The sequence below is a fragment of the Cervus elaphus genome, chromosome 2 (assembly GCF_910594005.1).
Source record: "Cervus elaphus chromosome 2, mCerEla1.1, whole genome shotgun sequence".
Taxonomy (NCBI): domain Eukaryota; kingdom Metazoa; phylum Chordata; class Mammalia; order Artiodactyla; family Cervidae; genus Cervus; species Cervus elaphus.
The window spans coordinates 510,416-529,974 of NC_057816.1; the positions used below are offsets into that span (position 1 = coordinate 510,416).

A 19,559-nucleotide genomic window follows, 5' to 3' on the forward strand; every position below is an offset into this window, starting at 1 on the left:
ACAGGCATCCCAATCCCCGCCAAGGAACAACCCCACCCCTCACGGAGTGCCCACCTGGGCTGACCCGCGTGAAGAAAGATGGACACCTCCCTGCCCCCCACCTGGCCGGCTCAGGGCACAGGACTGCAGGGTCTCTGACCAATGGTCCTACCTTCGAGACTCACAGACCAAAGCACGGCCCTGGCGCCCTCTCCAGACCAGAGGGGCATCAGGCGAAGAGGATGGGCCCCGGTCCCCGAGTCCTAGGGCCTTGCGGCTGGGGGCACCTAGCAGGGGCAGGTCTGCCCTCCCCGGGGCTCCGCAGGCAGCTCGGCCTGCCGGCAGGACCTCTGAGCGTCAAAGTGCGCCGTCCTGCGCACCCCCGCGGGGGACGGGCTCGCGGCCCCGCCCGCGCGCCCACCGGCGCCCCCGCTCTCCCGGTGGAGTTCCCGCAGGGAGACGGCGTGTGTGCTGGAGGCTCCGTCCGGGAGCCTCTGTCCGGGAGCCTCGGGGGGCGGGGCGTCCGCATGCCCCCGCCCCTGCCCAGGGCCAGCCCGCGCGAGGTGACTCTAACCTGCCGCTCAGGTTCCTCCCCGCGCCCCGCCCCGGCCCCTACGCGCGTCCCTCCCTCCTTCCGAGCCAGGCACCGACAGACGGGCTGGTGGACGCGCGGACGAAGGGACCAGCGCACGGACGGCCAGGAGCGGGGCTGCGAGAAGAGCAGGTGAGCGCCCCGACCCCGCTCGGCGCCCGCACCCGCTCGGCGCTAGAGCGACGGGGGCCGAGCGCACGGACGGCGGGTCCCCGGGCCTCGGTTTCCCCAGGTGGCGGCACGACGCGGGGCTCCGCCTGGGTCTACAGGCCGGACTGGGACGCCCGGGGCATCCGCGAGAGGGGCCTTCCCTGGGCTGGCGGCCAGGAGCCGGGGCCTGCGGCCTGGCCTGCCCCGTCTGGTCCTGGGGCGGCGCCGTGAGCTGGGGATGTTTGTAAGCCAGTGTCTTCTGAGTCAGACAGCCCCTCCCAACCTTGGGCTTAGTAGGAGGAAGCCCCTCCTCCAGAAAAGAAGGGGTTCTCCTGCCCCTCAAAGGCCTGGGACCTGCCTCCCAACCCCGATGCCGGGCAGGCTGGGGGCTCCTTTGGGGCCGACACGAGGTGCCAGCCAGCTTCCTGGGTGTGGGAGTGAGCCCCAGTCCATGGTCAGGCCTTCGGTCAAGTCTGGGAGTGGGAGGTGGAGGGCGGGAGGAAGCTGGGGGCCCCGCCGTCAGGGGCCGGGGGCCTCCAGTCCTGGTTGGGCTGGCCTGACCTGGGCAGCCCCTGTGTCTCAGGTATCTGCCGTGGCAGGGGAGGTCTGTGGGCAGGGCTCCCGGGCTTCTGAAGTGCCCACTGACCACCTGTGTCCCTGCCCCCACGTAGCCAGCCCCAGCTGTCCTGGGAGGCAGGGTCTGGCTGCGACTCCTCCGCCTGTGCTTGGGCAGCCCCACCCCCGGACCCCCTAACCCGCCCCAGCCCTGCCCCTTCAGGCCTCCCCTGGCCCTGCCCAGGGCAGCAGTGGCTCCTGCCCCACCCAGCAGTGCCCGCAGCGTCCAGACCTGGGCACAGGCCAGCCGAAGGGGCTCCCCCGACCCAGGGCCCCACCTGGCTCCCCGGTCTCAAGCTGACTCCTCCCCAAGGTCACTCTTCTGGGAGCTGGAATTTGAACTTGGAGCTGGTCCCTCCGCCCTCCCTGCCCTGCTGGGGCCTCCTCCCGGCCAGGCCTGACCCAGCACAATATGCGGTCCTCCCCATGCACCCGGAAAATGGCCACAGTGAAACCGAAGTGCAGCCCGCGGCCCTCAGGGCCAGTGCCCGCCCCACCCCAGCCAGCCGAGGCCCATGCTCCCCACTCCCGCCCTGCAGGAGGCCCCCCACCCAGCTGCTCCCCAACCCAGATGCCAGCGCCTGGAGTCACCTTCCTGGCCGGCCCTGAGCCCCTCACCCCTCCCCAGGGAGCCAGAGAACAACCCAGGTGTTCGCCCACAGGCCTGGGTTTCACCCAGGGGTGTGTGTGTGTGTGTGTGTATTGGACACACGTGCCTAGCACCCTCAGCTCAGCCCTCCAGGAGTCCCACTAAACAAACACTCCGGTTCACCTACTGAGGTCAGAAGCATTCCGGACATTCTCCACGGAGAGATGGACAGAGGAGTCTGGCCCAGTCCAGACCCTGGGGACGTGTAGGGGGGTGACTTGAAGCCCCCAGTCCCTCAACCCTCCTGGGAGCTTCTCTGTAGGTAGAACCTGGTCAAGCCAGAAAGTCCTAGGCAGTCCCTGCCCTGGGTGCCAGCACCCCCGGCTTGTGACCCGAGCCTGCAGGCCCCTAACGCTGAAGCCACAGAGGGATGGCGTCACCGGTGACATCCGCTGGGAGCAAGTGTGGGCCCCAGGGTCCCCTCGGAGCACAGAACCCCACAGGCTCTGCTTGGCACCCAGCGGGCGGCTCCCTCCGGCTTCAGCCTGGGCTCTGTGTCCCCAGGCCCCTGCCTCCCTCCCCAGGCTCCCGCCTCGGCCTCTGCTCCTTCCTCCCTTGTCTGGCTCTCACCTGCCTCAGGGCCTTTAAACTTGCTCTTCCCTCTGCTTGGAAAGAGCCTGCTTCTCCTGAGGCCCCTGCAGAGCCCCGGGACATCTTCCTCAAACCTCTACTCCAGACAGCCTTTGGGGGTGGGGCCCCCCTGCTGGCACACCCTGGGGGTCCCTGTGGAGGACCGATGGTCTGAGGAGCGATGGGGGTGCAGTGAACACCAGCTGGGACGTGGAGCAGGACTGGGCCTGGCGTGTCCAGAAGGCCGGGCTCTGCTCCCTGAGGACCACCTGCCCAGGCACCCTGGGGAATCCGGCCAGGCCCTGTCCTGGGGGGTGGGGAGGAGGAGACCCAGGCCCCACAAGGGAGCAGCAGGGCCTCAGCCGGGTCCAGGTCTGGCCGAGGGGTCCGCCTGATTCCCCTGTCCACTCAGGTGTGGGCCGGGCACCAAGCCCTGGGCTCTGGCCACACTGAGGTCTGCCCTCTTCCCACCAGCCACTGTCGAGGACGCCATGAGCCAATCAGGGTCCGTGAGCTGTTGCCCGGGTGCCGCCAAGTGAGCCCCCGCCCCACCCGCCCACCCCTCAACACCCCCACCCGTCCAGCTGTCCCCAGGGAGGGGTGTGGCACGGCCCCGCCCTCACCAGCCCCTCCTCTGCAGTGGCAGCCTGGGCCGGTCTGACGGTGTGCCCAAGATGAGTGCCAAGGACCTGTTTGGTGAGTGAGGTTTGAGAACAGGAGGCTGGGGACAGCTCAGCAGGGAGGGTCTCCCCCTACTGCCCTCCCCAGGGCTGTGCCAGGCCCCCACCAGGGAAGGCAGGTCAGCCTGGGCCCCCAGAGGAGGCCCTTGGGCCCGAACCAACCAACAGGTGCTCAGGCCCTGCCCCCAAACTCTGGCCACAGAGCAGCCCTCCCCCAGCAGCCAGTAAGGGGAGAGGCCTTACAAATAATTCAGGGAGCATCAATATTGATTCTCTGTGCTCCTCTCTGCCACCCGATCCTGATCCTCCAGGAGGCTGGGGCTCCTGCTGGGCTGAGTGCCAGGTGTCTGCTCCCAGAGGGTGGGGCCTGGCCAGCCCCCCCGCCCCCAGCTCTGACCCTCCCCCAGTCACGCAGGCCCTGGAAAGCCAGGAGCCCCAGGAGGGGCAGGGAGATGGTCGCTGGCAGCTCTTGGAGTTGGGGCAAGGCCTGGACCAGATCCCTCCCCAGGCAGGTGGGCCTGGGGCCTCCGCGGTGGGGAGGCTGAGCCTCCTACACCTGCTCCAGGGCAGACCCGGGCACAGCTGTGCCTTCACCTCGCGGAGCTGGGGGTCCCTCCTGAGGACGGAGGGAGCCCCGGGTCCTGCCAGGAGAGGCCGCCCCCCACTCCGTGCGTCTGCGCCTCTCCTGGTGGTCGTGAGGGGCCTACAGGCAGCCCCGCCCTGGTCTCCCCTCCGCCGGCCCTGGCCGCCTGCGGGGCTGAGTGACTGTGTGTCCTGCTCAGAGCAGAGGAAGAAATACTCCAACTCCAGCATCATCACACACGAGACCTCGCAGTACCACGTCCAGGTGAGCCCCCCACCCCGAAGGGCGCTCTTCCCTCTGTGCCCGGGAGGGGCGTGAGGCCCAGGAGGTGCGGTCCCGCGGACAGTCGGGGAGCTCCCAGTGTGAGCGGCAGGGGACGCCCAGGGTGGCAGGGGGCGAGGATGGGCTCCGGAGCCCCCGCAGCCCTCAGGCGGGATGGCCCAGTGCGGGGTTGGGGGACTGTCCTCCTAGCCCCACAGCGGAGGCAGGAGCGGGAGGGCGGGTCAGACACAACTTCTGAGCTCCTCCTGGGGGCCTTGACAGCCACTCCCACGGAGCCTGAAAGATGGGCGCCCGCACTCTAGACCAGCTGACAGCTCAGGAGGCCTTTGCTCCCGGGTCAGTTTTGATTCACACTTAGAACCCAGGAAACATGTTTTTTAAATGACCTTCCTGTTCCTGGCAGCTGGCAAGTTCCTGGTTCCTGGTCACTGTCCAAACCTGCGGGACAAGAGGGTGGGAATGGATGAGGAGGGAGGGAGGGGGGGCCCTGGAGCAGGAAGGTGGGGGACCGGGGGCAGGAAGGTGGGGGGACCCGGAGCAGGAAGGTGGGGGGACCTGGACCAGGAAGGTGGGGGGACCTGGAGCAGGAAGGTGGGGGAACCTGGAGCAGGAAGGTGGGGGACCCGGAGCAGGAAGGTGGGGAGACCTGGAGCAGGAAGGTGGGGGGTCCTGGAGCAGGAAGGTGGGGGACCGGGGGCAGGAAGGTGGGGGGACCCAGACCAGGAAGGTGGGGAGACCCGGAGCAGGAAGGTGGGGGACCCGGAGCAGGAAGGTGGGGAGACCTGGAGCAGGAAGGTGGGGGGTCCTGGAGCAGGAAGGTGGGGGTCCTGGAGCAGGATGGTGGGGGGACCCGGACCAGGAAGGTGGGGAGACCTGGAGCAGGAAGATGGGGGTACCCTGGACCAGGAAGGTGGGGGACCCGGACCAGGAAGGTGGGGAGACCTGGAGGAGGAAGGTGGGGAGACCCGGAGCAGGAAGGTGGGGGTCCTAGAGGAGGAAGATGGGGGGACCCGGAGCAGGAAGGTGGGGGGACCCAGAGCAGGAAGATGGGGGGACCTGGACCAGGAAGGTGGGGGAACCCTGGAGCAGGAAGGTAAATACTTGCCTCCCCGTGGAACCCTCCATGCCCCAGAAGCCATGTGGGTCACTGCTTTCTGAGCCTCAGCCTTCTTGTCTGTAGAGCGGGTCCACTGAGCCAAGGGCGTCCTGGGGCTCTTGCCCAGGGCCATGCTGTGATCGGCTCCTCCTGCCAGCCTGCACAGGAGGCCATCTGTGGCCTGCTACTGGCTCAGCACCCAGGGCAACCCTCCACAGAGGGACTTTGCCCTCCTGGTGAGGAGACACTTGGTCACTGGGGCCTCCCAGCCCTTCTCCTAGACTTTAGTCCAAACTAGCCTGTGAAGGACCCCAGCTCAGGGCACCTTTCCTGCCCAACCAGCAGCCAGCAGGGCTGAGGAAGTGGGCGTTTGTGGCCCCGCCTGCATTCCCTGGTGGCTCAGTGGTGAAAGAATCTGCCTGCAGGAGATGCGGGTCTGTGGGTTCCATCCCTGGGTCGGGAAGATCCCCTGGAGAAGGAAATGGCGACCCGCTCCAGTATTCTTGCCTGCAAAAACCCCACAGATAGAGGAGCCTAGTGGGCTATAGTCCATGGGATTGCAGAGTCAGACACAACTTAATGACTAAACCACCACTCAGATGAGGAAACGGAAGCCTAAAGAGAGAGGTGGCAACAAGATCAGACCGACCGTGGCAATGGGAGGGGGCGCCCAAGGCTTGTGGATTTGTTTCTTTATTCCAAACTAACACACTGCGAAGTTGACCTTGGGGGCTGGAGTGTGAGGTTCTGTGCCAGCAGGCTCAGGACGCCGGGCGGCTCTGTCCTTTTTGGTTGCAGCCGCCCCCGCCCGAATTTTCAACAGCACTGCTCTGCCCTCCATTCCTGCAGTTGAGCGTTTTTGAGAATCCTCTAAAACTGAATTCATAGTTTACAACTATCTTTGCTCTTCTGCTTGGTAAACTTATTTCAAAGATGCTGTGTGTACAGAAGAGAGTTCTCCAGGTCGCAAGCCCCACCTGGCCCCTGGACCCTTCGTGGGGTGCTGCCTGTGCCCACATGAGATGTATAGACTGCTTATTGAACAGTGGGGGGTCCTTTGCATTCAGCTAAAGGTATATGGATTATACCTCCCAGTCTGGCTTGCCGATGCACATGCATTAACTATGTTGAAGCGGGCAGAAATGTTTACTTTTGATGACTTCCAGTCACATCCATTTTTTTTTTTTTACATCCATTTTTTTCTTTAATGGTTAGCTTGTTTTGGGGAGCTTGAGAAGTCTTATTCACTTGGTCATTGCTTGACCCAAGGCTCTGAAAACGTCTTGCATTTTCTTCTAGATACTTTGTAGTTTGTGTATGTGCTAAGTCACTTCAGTTGTGTCCAACTCTTTGTGACCTCAAACCCAAGTCTCTTGCGTCTCCTGCTTCGGCAGGCAGATTCTTTACCACTAGCACCACGTGGGAAGTCCCACTTTGTAGTTTAGGCTGTTACATTTAGGTCTCTGTTGTTGTTCAGTCTCCAAGTCCTGTCTGACTCTTTGAGACCCCAGGGACTGCAGCACGCCAGGCTTCCCTGTCCCTCTCCATCTCCCGGAGTTCACTCAAGTTCATATCCATTGCATTGGTGATGCCATCCAACCATTTCATCCTCTGTCGTCCCCTTCTCCTCCTGCCCACAATCTTTCCCAGCATCAGGGTCTTTTCCAATGAGTTGGCTCTTCATATCAAGTGGTCAAAGTATTGGAGCTTCAGCTTCCGTGTCAGTCCTTCCAATGAGTATACAGGGTTGATTTCCTTTAAGATTGACTGGTTTGATCTCCTTGCTGTCCAAGGGACTCTCAAGAGTCTTCTCCAGTACCACAGTTTGAAAGCATCAATTCTTAGGTGCTCAGCCTTCTTTATGGTCCAACTCTCACATCTGTACATGACTACTACAAAGACCATAGCCTTGACCATGGAGACTTCGGCAAAGTGATGTCTTTGCTTTTTAACACACTGTCTAGGTTTGTCATAGCTTTCTTGCCAAGGAGTAATCATCTGCTAATTTCATAACTGCAGTCACCATCTGCAGTGATTTTAGAGCCCACAAAGAGGGATTCTGTCACCACTTCCACCTTTTAGAGCTATAATCCATTTTAAATTCATTTTTTGGTTTGAGACTCAAGGTTAACCTTCCCTGTAGAGAGTTGCAGTTACAGGGAAGCTATTTTTTCTCCCTCATAATCATTTTGGTGCCTTTGTCAAAGATTGACTATTTGGGCCTGGATGGTCTGTTCCTGGATTCTCTGTGTTTCATACAGTTTTACCTCTTCCTAGCTTATTAACCATCTTGAAATCAGGCAATTTTTTTCTTTTTCTTTAAGGTTTTCTTGACTATTCTAAGTTCTTTGGGCTTGCATTTACATTTTAGAATCAAATTGTCCATTTTTACCCCTCCCCCCAGAAGCCTGCTAGAATTTTGATTTGCACTGAGTCAAGTCTAAGGATCAGTTTAAGGAGACTTAACATTGAGGCTTTCCCATCCATAAACATGGCACCTCTTCACTTATTTATTCTTCTCTAATTTCTCTCAGGCCTTTTTTGTGATTTTTTACTGCAGAGGTCTCAAGGCTCTTTGTTAAAATATTCCTTAGGTGTTTGATTTTTATATACTGTTATAAATTATTTCATTTTTTAAATTTAATTTTCAAGTTGTCTGGTAGCATTTATTTTGTACAGTTGAATTTTGTAAAGTGATTGAGTATCCTAAGATTTCGCTGAATTCATTTATCTGTTTCAGGAATTACTTGTAGATTCATTGGATTTTTTATGAGTCATTTTGTCTGAAAATACAGTACTTAATTTCTTAATTTTAACCACTTCGTCTTTCTTACTTTATTGCTCTTGCTAGAACCATCAGGATAGTGCTCGATAATAATGATAGTGGGCATCCTTGCCTATGTCCCATCTGGAAGAAAGTATCCAGAATTCCCTGTTTCTGTAGATACCCTTTACGAGAATGAGAAAGTTCCTTTCCATTCCTTTGTTTGCTGAGAGTTTCTATCCTGAAAGTTGTTGAGCTTTATCAAGTGCTTCCTCGGTTGAGATGTCCTTACTATGTGGTTAGTGTACAAGTCATGCTGGGTTTTTGGCTGCGCTGGTCTGGCTGTGCTGCACATGCGCGTCCTCTCATCGCCGGGCACCGCCTTCTCATCGGGACGGCTTCTCCTGCGGCAGAGCGGGGGCAGAGGCACTCAGGTTTGGTAGTGGGGGCACATGGGCTTAGCTGCCCCTCAGTATGTGGGATCTTCCTGGAACAGGGATGGAACCTGTGTCCCCTGCTTTGGGAAGCAGGTTGTTAACTACCAGACCGCCAGGAAAGTCCTGAATCACTCTGTTTCTTTAAAATGTGGAGCCAGCCTTGCATTTCTAGGATAAATTTCATTTACTAATGGTTTATTATCCTTTTTATGTGTTGGCAAGACTGATTTGCTAATATTTTGTTAAGGATTGTTTGCACTAATATTTATTAGCACATTGGCCTGTAGTTTTCTCTTCCTGCAACGCCCTTGGTAGGTTTTGGGATCAGAATTATGTTGGCCTTATGAGTGGAGCGATGTTGCTGCTCCTCGCATCTTCAGAAACAGTTAATGGAAGGTTGTGACTTCTTCAAGTATTTGTTAGGATTCACCTGTGAGGCCCTGAATATGGGGTTTTCTTTCTGGGAAGGTTTCTTTTATTATGAATTCACTTTTATGCCTGTATGATCTCTAGTGATGTCCCCTCCTTCCTTCTGGTTATTGATCATTTGTGTTTTCTCTATTTTTTTCTTGATCAGTCTTGCTAAGGGTTTATCAATTTCATCAATCTTTTCAGAACCAACCTTGGGCTTTGTTGATTTTTCTCTCTTTGTTTTACTAGTTTGTTGGTTTCTGCTCTTAATTTCCTTCTTTCCACTTACTCTGGTTTCCTTTTTTAATACTTATTTTATTTACTTGGCTGTGAGAGGTCTTAGTTGCAGCATGCAGGATCTTCCATCTTCATTGAATCTAGTTCCCTGATCAGGGATTGAACACCCACCCCCTGCAGAGTCTTAGCCCCTGGACCAGCAGGGAAGTCCCACAGGGTTTCATTTGGTGGTCATTTTCTAGTTTCTTAAGAAGAATGCTCAGACCATTGATATTGCCTTTCTTCTTTTCTGACATTCATATATAGCTATAATGTTCCTCAAGGGACTCCTTTAGCGGTCTCCTGCAAGTTTTGATGTTCTTGTTTTGATTATCCAGCTCAGAATTTTTTTAAAATTTTACTTTATTAGAGTATAGCTGATTTACAACGTTGTGTTAGTTGCAGGTGTACAGCAAAGTGTTTCAGTTACACAGATAATCCTTCTTTTTCAGATTCTTTACCCATATAGGTTATTATAGAATATTGAAGATAGTTCCCTGTGCTATACAGTAGGTCCTTGTTGGTTATCTATTTTACATAGATATGGTAGTGTGTTAATCCCAGGGTCCTAACTTATCCCTCCCCCAACTTTCCCCTTTGGTAACCATAGCTTGTTTCTGAAATCTGTGAGTCTGTTTCTGTTTTGTGAGTAAGTTCGTTTCTATTGTATTTTAAAATTAGATCCCACATATGAGTGATGCGTGTTAGTTATTCAGTCATGTCCGACTCTTTGAGACCCCATGAACTGTAGCCCACCAGGCTCCTCAGTCCATGGAATTCTCCAGGTAAGAATACTGGAATGTGTTGCCATTCCCTTCTCCAGAGGATCTTCCCGACCCAGAGATTGAACCCTGGTCTCCTTCGCAGGCAGATTCTTTACCACTTGAGCTATACAGGGCAGTCCTATATGAGTGATACCATATATTTGTTTGACTCACTTCACTTACTGTGATAATGTCTAAACCTATCCATGTTGCTGCAACTTGGAATATTTTCTACTTTTCCTTGTGACTTCTTTGACCCATGGGTTGTTTAGATTTTTCTTCTTTTTAAGCATTTAGCAATGTAAACATTTATAGGTATAAATTCCCTCTAGCGCTGATTTTGCTACATCCCATAAGTTTGGGTATATTTTGTGTCTACTCTCCTTTGTCACTAGGTATTTTATTTTCCTGGTGACTTCCTCTTTCACTCACTTGTTTGAAAGTGTGTTGTTCAGTCTCTACAGATGTGGACCCAGAGTAATTTAGAAAGGTGTTGCTCAATTTCCGGTTAGTAGGGTTTGCAGTTACTATCGATTGCTGATTTAACCCCACTGTGTCAGAGGACACAGGCTGTGTCTTCAGGGGATTGGAACGCACGGGCAGTATGCTTGGTATGCTTTGCAAACAGACCCTTTGCTTGACAGTCACTGCGTGTTTCTGGCCCCTCTCTAACCTGCCCGTGGACCTGTAGCCTGGCCTCTGAGTTGTGCGGCGCGCGGCCTTGTCCCTGTGCCACGTTCCGCACATGTGCAGGTTGCCTGGGTGGAAACAAGAGGGAAGCCCCTGGCCCGGTCCAGTGTCACCAACTCCTCCCGGAGCTGCCAGGCGAGGCGCCCCCTTCTCCACGTCTTAACCGGCCAGTGTCACCCACAAGGGCAACAGAATGGGGGAAACTCATTCTTAAAGGAGTAGTCTCACGGCTTCAATCTGCAATTCTGGTATTGAATGAGTCTGCATAAAATTTTCTTCTTTTGTTTTTTGACTGCACCATGTGGCTTGTGGGATCTAAGCTCCCAGACCAGGGACTGAATCCGGACCCCTCGGCAGTCAGAGCTCAGAGTCCTAACCGGTCACCTGCCAGGGAGGTCCCCGGCATATAATTTTCTATATTAAAAGATTATTCCATATCTATTTTCCTGTAGACTCTCTGTTCATACCTTTTGTCAGTTTCTCAATTGGGCTGTTAATCTTTTATATTTATTTACGTATTCTTTCATTATTTATTCATTTACTGTTGGTATCCTTAATTATTAAACAAAATAGAGCTCTTAACAAAGTCAGAACTGTCACTATAATACATACCAGTCTTTTTCTATTTTAAGAAAATTAACCTGCATCAAATCTATTATAGCTATTATTTGTGTTTTCTCACTTTTTTAAAACTTTGTATGTGGTATTTTTTTCACAAGCAGAATATTTTTTTAGGTCAAATTTATGGGTTTTGTCTTTTATTTCCTTTTTTTTGTGTGTGGCCACGCTGCGTGGCACGTGGGGTCCTAGCTCTCCAACCAGGGATCGAACCCGTGGCCCCTGCAGCGGCAGCCTTAGCCACAAGACCCCCAGGGAAGTCCTGATCTTCTGACTATCTGGGTTTTCTTCCTGGCTTAGCAAAGTCCCCCAGGGAAGAAGCATTCTGAGGTTATCTGAAGTCACCCAGTATGTCACCTTCACGCATCTATGTTCTGTGGTTAAGCCTTGCCTGCTTAAGGGTTTATGTCAGTGTTTACCCAGCTGTCCCAGCACCGTTTCCTGAATTCAGCAAAGGTTGGCACGGACACTCGGGGGCTCCTAGGAGGACAAGACACCCAAGCTAGGCTTCCAGAGAGAGGAGTGGGCGGGCAGGGCCGGCCGGCCAGGGGCCCCCGTGGGCTGCTTACTCCCTCCCTACACATTCACCGGGGGCCTGCCATGGGCCCGGCCCTGTCACAGAGGAGACAGCGGGCAGGAGGCAGAGAAGCGCGTGGTACCCCACATAAATCAGATGACGATAAATAAAAGGGCAAGTCAGGGACGTGGTGACAGGGAGGCTGTGACTGGGCACTCAGGGAGGGAAGCACCCAGGAGCGTCTGGAAGGAAGAGTGAGTTGGGGGCAGCCAGGCGGGCAGAGACGACAGGGTGGAGGCCTTGCCCGGCTGCAGGGCACCAGGGGGACTGCATCCCCCAGCCCATGAGTGCACGAAGCTAGGCGGGGGGCGTGTGCAGGGCTGCTGAAGGGTCCACTGGGGCCTGTCTGTGGCCGCCACAGACAGCCCCAAGGCGGGGCTTTGTCTCTTCAGACCCCCAGGGCAGGGCTGTTCCCCTCAGACCCCCAGGGTTGGCTGTGGCCCCCTCAGACCCCAAGGCACAGCCCCTTGGCCCTCGACACCAGGAGGGCTGCACCCAGGGTGACGCCCTGCTCACCCACCCAGCACCTGGCTACGTTCATCATGGACAAGAGTGAGGCCATCGCGTCTGTGGAAGACGCCATCCGGAAGCTGGTGCAGCTGAGCTCCAAGGAGAAGATCTGGACACAGGAGATGCTGCTGCAGGTCAACGACCAGTCGCTGAGGCTGCTGGATATAGAGTCGCAGGTACCTCGCCGGAGGAGGGCGCTGGCTGGTTCTGCCGGGCGGGCGCAGGCCGCGACGCAGAGCTCTGGGCCTGCCTGTGGGACCTGAAGGCGGAGGGCAGAGGGCAGGGAGGACCGGGCAGGGCTGGAGTCAGGGGAGCCGCGCCCCACGGGGCCACGTTCCCCGCCCCTCCTCCCCCACCCCCGCCAGAGCCCTCCAGGGCTGGACGAGGCGGGCCAGCAGCGGCGTGGAGCTTGCCGGGTGCCGGCCGCGTCTGTGTGCGGGCCCCTTTCTGCGCCGTGTCTGTGGCGTGAAGGCCGCAGGCCAGTCAGCCCGTGTCCATGGCGCCCCCTCCCTGAGCCCACGGCCGTGAGCCGGTCCCAGCCGCCTGTCCCCCAGGAGGAGCTGGAGAACTTCCCTCTGCCCAGCGTGCGGCACAGCCAGACGGTGCTCAACCAGCTGCGCTACCCGTCGGTGCTGCTGCTCGTGTGCCAGGACTCCGACCAGAGCAAGCCCGACGTCCACTTCTTCCACTGCGACGAGGTGGAGGTGAGGCGCGGCCGCGGGCTCGGGGGCACGCGTCCCTCCTCAGAGCCGGCCTGACGCCCCCCGGCCCCCACCCTGCAGGCGGAGCTCGTGCACGAGGACATCGAGAGCGCGCTGGCGGACTGCCGCCTGGGGAAGAAGATGCGGCCGCAGACCCTCAAGTAGGCGTCTCGGAGGGGCTGGGGGCGGCGGGCCTGGGCCGCGGGCTGCACCGGGCTGAGCCGCCCCTCGTCCGCCTCAGGGGCCACCAGGAGAAGATCCGGCAGCGGCTGTCGATCCTGCCCGCGGCCCCGGGCCCGGCCCCCATCCCCATCCAGCGCTTCGGCGGGGACTCCCCTTCCACCAAGAACCGAGTGGGCCTGCTGACGCCGCTGGGAGAGCTAGGTGGGCCCCGCGGGGCGGGGCGGGGGGCGGCAGCGGGGCGGGGGGCGGCGGGCCGGTCAGCTGCAGTTCTGCCCGGTGCAGGCCTCCGCCGCCGCGAGTCGCTGGAGGAGGAGCCGCGGGCCGCGCTGGCGCAGAGGATCGAGAAGGAGACGGTGGGTCTCGCACGGGGCGCCCCAGGCACTCCGGGCCCCTCCCGCGGCCCGGGGGCCAAGAGGCAGCAGGTGGGGGTGTCCCTGCAGAGGGTCGGGCCGCCTGAGGCTGACCCCTGCCCCACTCTGGCCCTAGCAAATCCTCAACTGCGCTCTGGACGACATTGAGTGGTTCGTGGCGCGGCTGCAGAAAGCGGCGGAGGCCTTCAAGCAGCTGAACCAGCGCAAGAAGGGAAAGAAGAAGGGGAAGAAGGGGCCGGCAGGTGCGGGGCGGGGCGGGGGCGGGGGGCAGAGTGACCCCTGAGCGGGGAAGGTGCGCGGAGCCGGTGGGCAGCCTCAGGCTGAGGCCAGACCCGCCGGGCACGGCGACAGCGGGCGGGCCAGGCTCACGTCCGCCCCCGCCCCGTCCAGAGGGCGTCCTCACGCTGCGGGCACGGCCCCCCTCGGAGGCTGAGTTTGTGGACTGTTTCCAGAAGACCAAGCTGGCCTTCAACCTGCTGGTGAGGGCAAGGCCGCCCCGTCCCGCTGAGCTGACATGGGGGATGGGGCCCCCCTTGTCCGCGGCACCGCACCCCAGCACCCGTGTGCCCGCTCCCCTCCCCCCACCCGCGGGTCTGCTCCCCTCCCCCCACCCGTGTGCCCGCTCCCCTCCCCCAGGCCAAGCTGCAGAAGCACATCCAGAATCCCAGCGCGGCTGAGCTGATGCACTTCCTCTTCGGACCTCTGGACCTGGTGCCTGGGGCTGGGGGGAGTGGGGACCTGGGGGCTTACCGGTGACTGGGAGAAGCAAGTGCCCACCTTGGGCAGTTGGCTGGGGCCGGCATCCACGCTCAGAGCTGTGGACACAGTGGGCCAGCCTGTGGCGCTGCCTGGGGGTAGAGAGGTTGGGACATGGGGGGAGGGGGTTGGAGGGAGGGGTTGCGGAAGGCGGGAACCGGCCAGCGGCCCCCTCTGACCCCCTCTGTTCCCCCCAGATCGTCAGCACCTGCGGTGGCCCGAACATCGCTCGCTCTGTGTCCCGGCCCCTGCTGTCCCGCGACGCTGTGGGCTTCCTGCGTGGCCACCTGGTCCCCAAAGAGATGGCACTGTGGGAATCCCTGGGGGAGACCTGGACACGCCCCCGGTAGGCAGGCACGGGCCACACCAGGATGGGGTCCTGCGGGGGGCGGGCCGGGGGTCCTGAGCGGGGCTGGCTCGGTCAGCGGGCACAGCTCACCCCAGGCCCTCCCGCCCCAGCTCCGAATGGCCACGGGAGCCGCAGGCGCCCCCCTACGTGCCCAGGTTCCACAGTGGCTGGGAGCCACCCCTGGACGTGCTGCAGGAGGCCCCCTGGGAGGTGGAGGGGCTGGCAGCTCCCGCCGACGAGGTCAGAGCTCCTGCAGCCCCTGCCGGCCCCACCTCTGCCCGCTGCTCATGCCCACCCTCCTGGCCCAGCCCCTGCCGCACACCAAACCTGGGCACCCGCTTCCCCACAGCCGGCTCCAGTGAGCCGACCGTCCTTCAGAAACTCCCCGAAGCACAGCCTCGGTCCGGAGTCCACGCCCCCAGGAGACGTCGTCCCCCAGGTCAGCTCCCAGCACACTCACAGGTAAGCTCCCCTCAGGGTGACGGGGGCGCCGCTCACCCCTCCAGTCATGGAGGCTCTGCTGTGGGCAGCATCACCGGCTCAATGGACATGAGTCTGAGCAAGCTGGGGGAAATCGTGGAGGACAGGGAAGCCTGGCGTGCTGCAGTTCACAGCGACAGCTGCCCTGGGTTCAGTGCCACCAGGTGGCGGCCAGAGGCTCGTTCCCAACCGCCAGCGCGTTTCCGCACTGGAGCTGGGTTTCCTTTCAACTTTGTTGTGTACAGTTGAGGGGGAAACGTCGAAAGCACCCATAAATCCACTACCTAATATGTCATCTTTTTCCGTGTTTCCACGTTTATGCTTTAGAAACATGTAGAAATGTACTAAACCTCTGGACTTATGTGGTCTCACTGATCGCAGTCGCCCAGTTGGGGCCGATTTAGACCCAGCCTCAGGGCCTGAGGGGAACGGCTGAGGGTCTCCGTGGGGACAGCCTCCCTCCCCCCAGCCATACGCATTTCCCTGGACCATATCTCCCAGCCCCAGGGCCGAGGGGAGTCCCCGTCCTTCCTCCCCTTCCCTCATCCTCTGCTCTCAGTCATGCTCTGGACTTGTGTGGGGAGCACCTCACCTCTCAGACCCCAGGATTCAGTCTCAGGAATGGAGGAGCTGCCCCTCCTTCCACCCCACATCAGGAGCCTGATGCCCCTGGTCCCTGGCCTAGGGTCACCTTAAGAAACATTTTCATCCTTTGATCTCCAGCCTCTGGCTGGTCCACCGAGCCGTCCTGACACACCCCCAGCCAGGGCCCCAGGAGCCACCCCAGCCCCACCCCCACATCCCCGGGCCCTGAGCCCGCACCTGGGTGAGCGTTGCCCTTGTGCCCTAGCAGTGGGCTGGCCAGGAGGGATGGCCCAGCATGGGCGGCAGGCACAGGCCTGCTCCATCCGGGGGCTGGGACGCCCCATGCGGTGCGGTGCATGTCCACGCTCTGTCTGCAGCGCCAGAGGGGCTGCGGCTCTGAAAGCATCTGCCCGGCCCCTGATGGTCAGCTGATGCTGGGTCCCCTGGGGGCTGGACCTGGCGACCCCTGAGGGGGCCTGGGCTGGGGCGGGCCTTGCTGTGCCCACAGGCCCCCGCGTGCCACCCGCCTCCACTGCCCCCCCACGCAGGGGGCCCCAGACGCAACGGGGCTGTCACAGTTTCCATCCCAGCTGACAGCCGCAGCCTCTGCGCCGCAGACGGGAGGCAGCTAGCACCTGGGAAGCTGTGCCCCGCCTGGCCCTGCCCCAGGCCCAGGAGAGACCCCAGCCCGGTGCGGGGCCTCAGTCCCTCCTGTTCCACACAGAGGCTACGAGTCTGCACCAGCCATGGCCAAGTACGTCAAGGTCCTTTATGACTTCACGGCCCGCAACGCCAACGAGCTGTCGGTGCTGAGGGATGAGATCCTGGAGGTGAGTGGGGGCTGTGGGCGGTGGGCCCCAGAGAAGGCGTCTGCCTGACCCCGGGGCTCCACTCTGGGTCCTCAGCCTGGCACCCCAGCATAGCCTGGCTGATCCCCCTTGGGGATCTCAGAGGGGTGTCAAGCGCCCCTGGGCTGGGCAGGACTCAGGACGAAGGAGGACTCACCCCGTGCTGGGTGAGGACCCCCCAACCCAGCAGGGCCCTGTCATTCACATCCACCCGGGAGCCCCCTCAAGGCACTTCCATGTTTCATGCCAGCCCTGAATCCAGGCCACCCACTGAAAAGTGGAGCGGCTCGGGGGCGGGGGTGATCTATATCCACAGTCAGGCTAGAGGCTCAGGAGACCCCTGGGGGGAGCGGGAAGAGGGTGGGAGGCCGGGGGGCCAGGGGTGCTGGCCAGGGTGTGATCATCGTCATGGGACCGGGCGGGGGCCGGCTCAGAGGGGACTGCAGAACCCTCTTTGGCCCGTTGGTAAAGAGGGGCTCTCCCTGGTGGTCCCCGAAGCCCACACTGGTCCCCATGGCTGGGGGGGTTGGGAGCTGTGGACCAGGGTGATGGCGGGATGCCCGGCCTGCAGGTGCTGGAGGACGGCCACCAGTGGTGGAAGCTTCGGAATCGCAGTGGCCAGGCAGGCTACGTGCCCGGCAACATCCTGGCAGAGACCCGGCTAGAGGACGCCCCCCAGGAGCAGGTGAGGGGAGGTCTGCCCTGTCCTGCTTTGGGTCGGAGGGGCAGGGCTGGGTCTTGAAAGACCCAGGCTGACCCCTCCCTGCGGGGGCTGAGGAGAGCTCCAGGGTCTGGGCTAAGGCTGGGAAGGTGGGGGCCGGAGCAGGTCCTGGGGGTGCAGGGAGGAACGGGGAGTGGGGGGAGAGGCCTGGGGAGGGATGCCGAGCTGATGTAAAGGCGCCCCCACCCCGTGCTCTGCCCCCCTCCCCCTGCAGGGAGTGAAATACTGGGGTCCTGCCAGCCCAACCCACAAGCTGCCCCCCAGCTTCGCAGGAAACAAAGACGGTGAGGGATGGGGCCCCTGGACCCCAGTGCCCCGCATCCCGTTGGGAGGCGGCGGGGGAGGGGAGCCCTCGGTCCCAGCGGCGCGGGTCTGAGCCGCCTGACGCCCGCAGAGCTGATGCAGCACATGGACGAGGTCAACGACGAGCTGGTGAAGAAGATCAGCAACATCCGGACGCAGCCGGCGCGGCCCTTCCGGGTGGAGCGCAACCAGCCGGTGCCCCCGCCGCTCACCCAGGCGTCCGGGCCCCGCGAGGTCCGCGCCTGGCTGGAGGCCAAGGCCTTCAGCGCGCGGTGAGAGAGGGCGGGGCGGTGGCGGGGCGGGGGGCGAGTGCCCGGCTGGAGGCCCAGGCCTTCAGCGGGCGGGGGCCGCGCTCACGCTGGCGCTCGCCCCGCAGGGTCGTGGAGCACCTGGGCGTCCTGACCGGCCCACAGCTCTTCTCCCTCAACAAGGATGAGCTGCGGAAGGTGTGCGGGGAGGAGGGCGCCCGTGTGTACAGCCAGCTCACCGTGCAGAAGGCCTTCCTGGAGGTGAGCCCGCCCGCCCCGTGGTGCCGGGACCGCGGCTGGCGGGACCCTGACCGACGCCCCCCTCTCCCCCAGAAGCAGCAGGGTGGGTCGGAGCTGGAGGAGCTCATGAGCAAGTTCCATTCCAAGACCCAGAGGCGCGCAGAGGAGGACAGTTAGGCCTGCGGCTGGGGACGAGCCCCGCGGCTGGAGTGTTATTTTTGTTCGCGGACGTGTTTCAGACCCTGGACTCGGATGGACAGTCGCGCTGGATGGGGCCCCGGGGACCTGACCTCGGGCTCGGCGCTGCCCCCGCGCACGCCCCCGGGGCCCCCACACACTCTGCAGCCAAACTTGCCGCCAGGCGGTGCCAGCCCCTCATCCACCTGCCCCCTGAGCCTGGGGCAGTGCGAGCCCAGCCCCAGCCCCAGCCCCACCCATCCCCCGCCCCTCCCGGAGGCCACGGGAACCCCCAGAGCGGGCAGGGACCTCTCCTCAGGCCCCGCCCGCCCCCGCACCCCTGTTCTTCTGAAGGGCCGGCTGCAGGCCGAGGGCAGCAGACCTCAGCCACCCCGCTGCCCTTGGCTCTGAGCTGGCCAGGCTGGTGCCCCTTGTGGGCGGAGACCGTCTCAGCAGCCACCTAGTGCAGTGCTCTCCTGGGGTGGCCGGGAGTGGGGGGCCTCCACCCCCCCCCAGGAGTGGGATGCTTGTTGTACTCCTTCACCGCCTGGAGGATCGAGGACGGACTGAACCCTATTCACCCGACGACTGGCCCTGGGTGCCCCTCACCCCGCCCCCCACGCCTGTCCCCAGCACCCCCCACGCCTGTTCCCAGCCCCCGCGGAGCTCAGGTCTCAGGCCTGCTCGCCTGGCCTGCTGTGCGGTAGGAGGTGAGTCTCGGAGCCCTGGACTCTCGGGGTCACACCCCAAGGAGGAGAGGTGACCCAGGCTCGGGATCCACGCCATTAAACCACTTCAGCCTCCCAGCAGCCCCGTGTCTGTGTCCTGGAGGTGGGCTGGGGTCACTGTGGGTTCTGGAGCCCCCCTGGGATTGCACGTTTGGAAGAGCTTTTGGGCAGAGGCAGGCAGTGGCCAGGCTGGGCTGGGGACGTTCTGGTGAGGCTGCTCACCCTTCCACACCCGGGCGGGAGGGCCCGGAGGACACTCCTGGGAGCTGTGGCTGCGTGCCTACTGTGGGAACGTGGCTCTCCCAGCCCCAAGGTCCGGAAGGCCGGAATGGGAGGGGTGGGAGCAAGTCTGTCAAACCTCCAGTCGGGAGGGGGCATGAGTCACTGGGTCAAGATCGAAACTAGACTCGGAGGGTGAGCCCCAAGCCACGGGAGGGGCCACAGAGAGGGCGTGGGCCCGCGGGGCGGGGCAGGCAGCCGGCGAGGATGGGGCCGGTGCAGGGACGGGGGCCCTGAAGGCAGGGGTCAGGGGCGCGCACAGGCGCCTGGCCGGCCGGCGAGACCACACCACGCCCACCCTCGGCGGCGGCTTGTGGTGCCCTCTGCTGGCCGCTCTGCGAAGCGGC

General features: G+C 61.0%; 1 protein-coding gene across 2 annotated transcripts; it reads left to right on the plus strand.

Annotated features, from left to right (window-relative positions):
• Positions 1-567: 567 nt before the first annotated feature.
• Positions 568-19,014, plus strand: EPS8L2 (EPS8 like 2). 2 transcript variants are annotated; one of them, XM_043922701.1, is made up of 21 exons: positions 568-703; positions 3,030-3,090; positions 3,196-3,251; positions 4,018-4,082; positions 12,258-12,419; positions 12,798-12,947; positions 13,026-13,105; positions 13,186-13,328; positions 13,410-13,480; positions 13,614-13,740; positions 13,889-13,977; positions 14,135-14,209; positions 14,452-14,600; positions 14,714-14,843; positions 14,953-15,065; positions 16,393-16,498; positions 17,088-17,201; positions 17,452-17,521; positions 17,632-17,812; positions 17,917-18,049; positions 18,125-19,014. In XM_043922701.1, the coding sequence occupies exons 2-21, from the start codon at positions 3,047-3,049 to the stop codon at positions 18,203-18,205; spliced, it is 2,139 nt and encodes a 712-aa protein (XP_043778636.1). In that variant the 5' UTR covers positions 568-703; positions 3,030-3,046; the 3' UTR covers positions 18,206-19,014. The 2 variants fall into 2 exon arrangements, with proteins under 2 accessions (XP_043778636.1, XP_043778627.1); XM_043922692.1 differs by having other exon boundaries at positions 570-703; positions 18,122-19,014.
• The last annotated feature ends 545 nt before the right edge of the window (positions 19,015-19,559 follow it).